The 9,255-nt window shown below is 29.1% G+C and overlaps 1 protein-coding gene across 3 annotated transcripts; it reads right to left on the bottom strand.

Moving 5' to 3' along the window:
- Positions 1-1,355: 1,355 nt before the first annotated feature.
- Positions 1,356-6,438, bottom strand: LOC146998565 (uncharacterized). Of its 3 annotated transcripts, XM_085811090.1 has the most exons (7): positions 5,439-6,438; positions 4,482-4,658; positions 3,711-3,773; positions 3,369-3,434; positions 2,802-2,870; positions 2,608-2,676; positions 1,356-1,493 (listed from the first exon to the last, which is right to left on the bottom strand). In XM_085811090.1, the coding sequence occupies exons 5-7, from the start codon at positions 2,826-2,828 to the stop codon at positions 1,386-1,388; spliced, it is 204 nt and encodes a 67-aa protein (XP_085667216.1). In that variant the 5' UTR covers positions 2,829-2,870; positions 3,369-3,434; positions 3,711-3,773; positions 4,482-4,658; positions 5,439-6,438; the 3' UTR covers positions 1,356-1,385. The 3 variants fall into 3 exon arrangements, 2 of the variants coding, with proteins under 2 accessions (XP_085667216.1, XP_085667217.1); XM_085811091.1 differs by lacking the exons at positions 3,711-3,773; positions 4,482-4,658; positions 5,439-6,438 and having other exon boundaries at positions 3,369-3,670; XR_015039543.1 differs by lacking the exons at positions 1,356-1,493; positions 2,608-2,676; positions 2,802-2,870 and having other exon boundaries at positions 2,955-3,434.
- Positions 6,439-9,255: the final 2,817 nt, after the last annotated feature.

Below are 9,255 nucleotides of genomic sequence, written 5' to 3'. Positions count from 1 at the left end.
GCACTTGGCCTCAAACCAGCTTTTCTGCGTATCTGAGAAAATACATTTTCTAGAGCATCTTGTGTCAATCTGCTCGTCAAAATAAACTGAAAATCATTCAGAAAACATGCCTCTGCTAACTGTATGGCTGATAAAGTAGAAAGAATGAAACCAGTATGTAATGGTTTCCACCCTTTACCAATTTCTATAAGCTGTATAACATTAATAAATTCAAAAAGTAACTCAATTTTTTTGCTTTTATTTCTCACAGAAATTGAGTTCTTTCTACATCTAGAGGATAGCATTTGAAACCACTGACATATAAATCTTATCCACCATGCTGTTGAAAGAGCATTAGGGCTTATCTCTTTTAAAGCTACTGCCTTCTCCAATCCCACAGCTGTTTTAATTGGAAAAAATCTCACAGCAGAAGCAACATTCATTTTATCAAAATGTGAGGGGAAGAGGTCTTCTTTGCTGAGATGATGCATAGTTCTCAAACCACAATTTTGGTTTGTTTCAGTAATCCAGATATCTTTTATAAATCCTGCAGATACATGCAAAGTAACCAAATTTTCTTTATTGCAAACATAACTGGGCAGTTTTATACTATGATTAAGAGTTGCAGACCAGAGATTTTTTAAAAGATGTGGCACATCTGCAAATACATAAATAATTTTGCCCTTAATTTCAGTAGTGAAATTATTTCTTTGGTTTTGAGAAACAGATATTCCCAAAGAATTCCACAGGCTTCTATTTACTGCTGCCATATCGCTAACAATACCAGCAACATTAAATCCAACAGAATTGACAGCTTCGATAACATTGACAACAAGTTGTTTGAGCTGGCATCCTGTTACCTGTCCAGTTATCTCATGGGCAACCACTTGCTTCCATTTCAGCTTCAAACCTCTTAGTAAAATAACTAAATAGTGATTTCCTGTACCCTTTTGATTTCCTAATGTACATTTACCAATAAATTTACGTTTTGAAATATCAAAATCAGGATTGCCAGAAATCTCCATTTCATCCAATGATAAAATACAGTCTTTATCACTAGCATTCATTTTTTCTCCTTTAATTTTCAAAGGTTCAATCATCTCACTGATGACTCCAAAATTCATTTCAAGACCTTGAAGTCTTTTATTTAAAGTGCTGTATGAAGGCACGGAAAACCTATTCTGTGCAAGTAATTATAACCATGCTTGCCCAAGGCAAATCTAACTTTGAGGCCTTTTATTATTCCCTTGTTAGACCATTTTGCAATGCTTCTACGAGGAATTTTCAACATTGCTATTTGTTCATCTGAAAGAAATGTTTTCACTCCTTTCAGCAATTCCTCATGCTGTACTTGAAGGTCATGAAGTTGAATTTCAGTGCTATGCTATTTTTTTAAAACATTAATTTCATTTTTTTTTGGTTGCTGTAAGTTCTTTCAGTAATATTTTGTTCTCGCATTGCAGAAGCGAGATCAATTCAGTCTGCTGTTTTATAAAATTCCTTAAAAGAACATCCTGGAATAAAGAAAAAATCTATATGAATAATTATCAAAGAAGGGGGGAACACAACAAACAAACAAAAAAGATCTGAAAGGTTTCAGATTTTAAATTACACCCAAAGGGGCCTTTTTTTAACATTTTGTGTTTTACCTTTATTTATTAAATATCAAGTTTTTCACACTTAAACTATAAAATTCAGTTCAACAGCAATATTGCAAGATAATTTTAAAATGAACATATCTTCAGAATTCCCGATTCATTGTCTCACACACTGGAGATAAAAGTGTCTTTTCTGTACAACATTGCCATTGCTCGCTTTGAAATCCTCAAGTTTGTTAATCAAAAATTCGTTAAAGTTTTACAACATATAAAATATATATTAAAACAAATTCTGAATTTCAAATTCGGTCTTCCAGATGTCCACATTCACAGTAGAATTAAGTCATTCAAAATTTGATGGCTCTAGGTACCGTTGTTTTATCAGAATGCAAAAAACATACATGCATTTATGAGTCTTCACTATATAATTTCTTTAAATATAGTACAGGGTGATAATATTTGGTGGCAACAATTTGAAAAGTGATGCAGCCGTTTATAGTGTTTCAATACAAAACGAAAACAATAGTCCTTCAGGGACAAAGCCCCTTTGGATTAAATGTCAAACTTAAACAGATAATAAATCCACAAAATAAAAATGCAAGTTCCAGGTCTCTTTTCCTATACTGTGGTGGGTTTTTAAATTTGACTCTATTGTTTTCAGCATTTTCTAGATTATTTTTGTTTTATTTTCTAATATTTAAAATTTATTTCACTTAAAAATAGATTTTTAAAATTTATTTCCAGCTTTTCAAGGGATCGATTATCTCCATAATCATGAGCAATTTAATAACACAAATTATCAACTTATATCACAGCCTTCACAAATGCTGATGAAATTAATTAAAATTAATTACAATTTGGTTGCAAGATGAATCTAAAGGTTGTTTTTGCAAACAAAACTGAAATTTACATAGAGAATTTGCAACTATTGATGAAATTAATTACATTCCTTTTACCAAAAAATTACTTTATAGAACATTTTAAATGCATATAAGGAAGTAATTTAATTATACATTAGTTATCAACTTACATCAGAGCCTTCACAAATAGATGGTATTTCATTGCAAAATGAGGCTAAAGGCTGTTCTTGCAAACAAACCTGAAATGTACACAAAGAATTTGTAAATGCTGATGAAATTAATTACATTCCTTTTACCCCCCCAAAAAAGTTAATAGAAACGTTTTGTATAAGCAAGCAATTTAATAATACACTAATTATCTTACATGAGATCCTTCACAAATAGATGGCATTTTATCACAAGATGAAGTTGAAGCTTGTTCTTGCAAACAAACCTGAAATATATATATAAGAAATTTAGAAATACAGATAAAATAAACTACATTCATTTTAAGAAATAATTATTTTACATAACATTTTATAATTCATAAATAGATAATAAATTGTTAACACTCAAAATTCAAAAATAATTCCATAGCACAACAGCCAGATATAGTACAGCTGTTTAGCAACCATAAGACAAACAATTTCATATTTCAGAAATCGTATAAAAATTCATTAATATATGTAAAACATATGACATTTAATAGCTGCTCAAATGAAAACATAGAATAGATTCTTTACTAGCAGCTGTTATTTAATCAGAAGGTAATGCTAAATGTTGTTGCAAACACACCTGAGATGTACTGTAATGTACACATTTGCAACCACTGGTGAAATGAAATAAAGTGCATGATTATGAAGATGGAAACATTTAAAAAAACATAGTACAGTTTACGAATAGATGTTAAAAAACTATTAAAATTTTTTAGAAGTGCAAAATGGCAATTTACATCAGATACTTCGGCAGCAAAATTTATTTCTCCAAAATATGAAGCTGAAGGTTGTGGCAAATGAACCTAAAAGAAATTATAATATATGAAATATGTGGAAGTGAAAGAAATTATAAACTCTGATCGGATAAAAATAAATACAAATAATCATTACCATTTTCAAAGTAACTCAACTTATAAAAAAGCATAAATACATTGGACTGTTCATAGCATTCATACTTCTTAAACATAAGTAAATATTACGTTAATATATTTTTTAATTTTAGAAACAGTGTTAATACTTTTTAGAAAAAGTTTATAATACTAAATATTTATTTAATAACTGTTCAAATGAAGACTTACAACAGATGGTTCAGCAACAGAAATCGCTTCAGTTGATAAAGGTAAACCGTGCAGCAAGCCACCCTGAAGATGCAAAAATTATGAAACACATATAAGTAAGGATACCTGAAAATGCTGATAAATAAAATATACTTAATGTAATTTTAATAATAAATAATATAAATAATCCTAATAAGTTTTGTAAATCTTTAAACAAAAAATAACAACATTCAGACAAGACATATAAGACATTAAAATATACATTTAAATCAATGTATTATAACTATATTATTGTATTACTCAAGATTAAAATTATTAATTTCAATATTATTTCTTCTACTTACTCCATACATATTTCTCTCTATTTATCTGGAATTTAAAATTAAGCAAAAAAGCAACTTTATTTTAATACAAATTTTGATTTAAACTCTTTTGACTTTGAAGGCAATCAGATACCGGTTTCTTTCTTTTAGGAGCAAATTTGAAGAAACCAGACCCATGTATGACCGTCCTCGAAAAACTACAAAAACTTTATCCAAAAACTACATCAAATTGAGGTTTTATGCTTAATTTTCAATATATGATTATAATAACAAAGTACATACTTAATTATATATATAACAACAGCAAAATTTTAATTTTTTAATCTAATCTTAGGGACTGTAATTACAGCTTTATCACATAATGCCTTAATTTCAATATTTTGATTCTTTTATAAAGCAATTTAGTCCATTTGTAATAAAAACATATTTTTTTTTATGAAAAACCATAAAAATAAAAAAAAACACATACATTACAAAAATTGGATGTAACTTAACGGTGCTTTGGTAAACCAATGCCTTTTAGACGCTGTGGGGTCAACAGTTGTGGGGGATTAGGCACATTGAAAAGAGTTGGCACAGCATTGGGCTTGAGTTTTTTATGCCCATCTTGCCTAGAGCATTCAAATTGATTTTCTTCAAAATGTACCTGCATATTTAACAAAAGCATGCATGAAATTTAACATTAAAATCAAAAGCACTAGTATTAAATTACAGTTACATATATTATAATAATTTAAGAATGTAATTTTCTGATAAATTAAAATTTTTTTATGAAAATAGAACAAAATTTTTAAAAAGTAATCATGTTTGTAAAACTACTTAAAATATATTTCCTGCTCACACACTAAAAATAAATTTAAAGTACCTATAGTTAAAAATACAACATTAAGATTTGCTACTACAATAAAGGATAATAATGGGATCAAAACGATTCATCGAATATTTAAATTAATATTTAACTTCTTAAAAATGTCTAAAAATACAGAATATGTTTATCTTACTATAAAGAAAAAACAAAATCATTTATTATTTGGATCATACCATCCAGTTTTTAACATTGGCGCCAACTATCCGATTTGGCGACAATATATCAGAATCAAAACATAGAATGCTACTTTAAATCACCAATCGTACAGTAAAATTAAAGAAAGAAAAAGGCACATCACATTTCTAACTGAGCACAAAGTTTACATGAAATGTATGATATAAATTTTACAAACGGTATAAACTTTTCACGATAACAAAAGAAACAACATGAAACAACGATATTTTACTGCACAAACACATACACATTCCGCAGTTGATTTTGTACTTATAAAATCAGTTGATCGTCAATAAGTGACAGTTAAATGAAAATAAATATTTTAAAGTACCAAGAAGAGTAATTTTTCTAACATTCTATGGAAAAATACGAAGCTGAACTTACCTCACAAAGATACGCTCCTAGGCCCGGGATCCATTGATCTCGATGAGAATTAACTATCCATTTTCTTCGTCTTTCTTCATTTCTAGGGAAACGAAACATCCTAAAGTTATTTTTAGACTGATTCGAACAATTTGGTGCAGCACAACCACCCATTTTTCTGAAAATTAGGTCGGAATCGATCCACAAATATGTCAAGAAATCAGTGCTAATCCAATAGCGAATACCAACAAGTTAGCTTCAAAATGGATGATGATTCAGCTCCCCTTTATAGTAGCCTTACTCCTGACCTGACGCAAACTCTTAACAGCGACTGTAAACAAGATGGCTGAAGTGATTTTGCGCAGACGTTTAAGATATCGGAGAAATGCTGATCAAATTCCTTGGCATTTAAGAGACAGTCGTAATGCTTTTGAAATGTCGGAGCGTGAATTCATCAGTTGATTCAGATTAAATCGGTTTGCTTCAATGAATTGAAACCTTTTCTGAAGGCAACTGCCAATGGATATTCTCTGCAAAAGCAGGTTTGTTTTTACTTTAGATTATGAAAACTGAAATACTTCTGGAAATGTTTCCGAATCAAAGATTATGCTTAAATGACCTATTTGAGAATATTATAGATTTTTATATGTAAACACACAAATTTTTAATGTTATTGTATCAGGATTCTTTCTTTTTCATCCCGTTTTTTTTTTTTTTCGTAGTAATGATCGAAATCGTTAATTACTGCGAATTTTGGAATGCAGTAGCCAGACATTTGTATACAGCAGTTACAACAAACCATACATCAGTCTCTCTGCAGAATACATGAAATAGCCCTGCTGTGAAAGTATTGGACCCACTTCGTAAAAACATTCGTTCATTACTACTGTTTAATTTGCGGTCAAATTTTACCAAAAGCTCATTTTAGAATGCTATGAATACAAGTTGTCTACAGGTAATTGTTCCAATTTCTTACTGTTTTGTTCTCTATTTCCACATACAGTAGATGTTAATTCTCTTGACCAGCTGTAAAAGAACTGGAGAGCAATCACAAATGTGATTCTACCTAGCTTACTAAGAATTATTTTGGGTTACATTCAAATGAAACCGCAGATGTTGCGAGTGTGGGAGTGTGGTGTGATATTAATTTTTGTTTTGTCTTCATTAACCGGAAAAATAAATTTTCCATTAATGGTGAAAAGGTAAGAAATATATGATAATAAGTATAATATTATAGTCATTTCAAATTACTGCAAGAATGTTTTATTATTATTATTCAAATAATAATAACAAAACTATCTATACTATAATTATAGTGAAGTATTGATATTAAATAATACAAAAGCTTTTAGAATCACCTATTTACTACAATTTAATGAAAAAGGGTAGCTATAAAGTTTTTTTTTTTGTTTTGTTTTGTTTTGTTTTAACGTTTTATTGCATATTTTTAATAATGAAAAAACAGTGACATATTTTTGTTAAAAATGGAAAGTAAACTCCTTAAAAAGACTGATTTATTAATATATAAACTATATTCAATGTTAAAAATCTGTGTATTAAAATTTCAGATGAAACTTTCTTTTGACTTAGGATTTATGTTTTTCTAGGTATGAGATGCTGGTCTGAGGGTTCTCTATGCTGTAGGACAATGGCCAGGCAATACTCATGATGCATTTATATGGAGTTTGAGTGGACTCAAACAAAATCTAGATAGTATTTTGTCGCATCATGCATATCTTTGGGAGATAGTGGATTATATTCCCATTTTATCACGGGAATATCTCTATAATGAGGAGCACAGAAAAGTTCGTGCAGCTATAGAGATCAAATCAAGATCTAGGGTACTGTACGATACTAGTGGAACACTATTGTATTCACAAAGCAAAATATGTAAAATGGTCATATCTGGTGGCCATTTTACATAATATATGCTTAAGGTATTGTGTTGAAAATCCTGAGATTGATGTGTTTGAAGATGATGAATTGGTACCTTCAGAAAGTTTTCAGTCAGTGCATGTTGAAATTGAATTGCACAATGAATTATCTTTAAATTTTGAAACTCGATAATAAAAACCCAAAGTGGGCAACAATGAACCTCTGGCAAAGGTGAAACCCCCTTCATGGATAATAAAGAATATATTATGAAAAAAATTACTTTCATAATATATTCTTGGAGACCCACAAGCCATGGTTTATATTTAAACCTGTAACTAAATTCACAACTCTAAATGATTTTAATTGATAATAATAATCCTAAATAATTTTATTTGTCCTGGTTTCGAATGCATACTGACAATCTTAATCATTATTGTTCTTTCCTCTGAATTTCTTGTTTCCATCATTTATGTTTAAAAACTCTTGACTACCAGAAATAACTTAATAGGCTAGATATATATATATTTTAGTGTTGGTATGCCAGTCATGATTTACAATAGTAAGTCACTATAAATTAGCATTGCACTTAATTTATCTTAAACTTATAAGATTTACTGCACTGAAATTCAGTTTCTTCCAAAACGTCAAATGTTTCCCTTTCGTCCCCTTCCGTGGGACAAGATAGAAAATTTCCATGTGACAATACACATTTAATATCATAAGAACTTCATGCTTATTTATTATAGTACAAATTAAAACTGACATATTCTGTCAAAGATATTTAAATGTATTTCCTAAAAACAATTATTTCACTCTATACTGTTTATGTCTTCTTGGGGGTGGGCAAAACAAATATTGGACAGTTCAATTTTCCTCCACCATTCCTGTGAGCGTATTCTTCGATTAAGCAGGGTTTTGCTCCAATTCCTGATTAGCATAATATCTAAAGAATAAACAGCCTATGATTTATGCCTCCATATCCTCTTGTATTATTTAAAGAACATACATTTTTCCTTTAATTCTAGATTTTAGAACATTAAAGTAAGGGAAAGATTGTTTGCTGAATTTAAATTTATATCATCATTACGCATTAACTATAATAACATACTGCATACTTACCTCAGTGGGTTTGCCATTAAAAGAAATACATTTAAGTAAAATCATGAGTGTATAATAAATTGTTTTTCAGCCAAAAAAAGAGAAGGGGGAAAATAAATACAGTTTGATTCACTTAATTTTGTAGTAGGCGACTCAACATTGTTATTGTAAACCAGACATTAGCCATACTTTAATAGTTGTCACCTCTGTATTTTTAGAACTTCGAAATTAAAATGCCAATTTTATCTGCCATTATTATGGAGCTGTACGAATTGAAATAACTCTTTTGTATGAGAAATATTAATTTACATCTGTTATAATTAATTTATACCAGCGGTTCTCAGCCAATGGTACGCAAAGAAAAAAAGTATTTTGAACTATTAAATTCAAAAATCACATAAAGAAAAGAATAGTTAATAGAAATTTCCTTTGATCAAAATTGACTCGAAGGTTTGGAAAATGACACACTTGTTAACTTTTGGCTGAACCAAAAAAAAGAATTTAAAGGCATTTCAAATAAAGCTATCAAATTTGTATTGTCTTTTCGCACAACCTGTTTGTGTGAAAAATGATTTTTTCCATGTTAAATTTGAAATATAAATACTCACCAAAATAAAAAGTGGATCCTAATTTCCCATTAAATGAAATAAGAGCAGACATAAAGAAATTAAATATTAAAGTATTATAACTGAAATTTTGATAATCAAGTTAATAATTAATTTAATTTAATTTTGATAATTAAGTAATCATCAGTTTTTAATCTAATAGTTTTTTATGTGTACATATTTAATACAAAGAGTGTGCAAATGGCAATATATATATGTTTTTAATATTTCTATTGAGCAATTGAAAAATAATCATTGTA

Source organism: Stegodyphus dumicola, chromosome 2 (genome assembly GCF_044657685.1).
Source record: "Stegodyphus dumicola isolate Sdum_Otavi_A_Nest chromosome 2, ASM4465768v1".
Lineage (NCBI taxonomy): Eukaryota > Metazoa > Arthropoda > Arachnida > Araneae > Eresidae > Stegodyphus > Stegodyphus dumicola.
The sequence above is the reverse complement of the archived record's forward strand: the minus strand, read 5'-3'. Positions and strand labels throughout refer to the sequence as shown.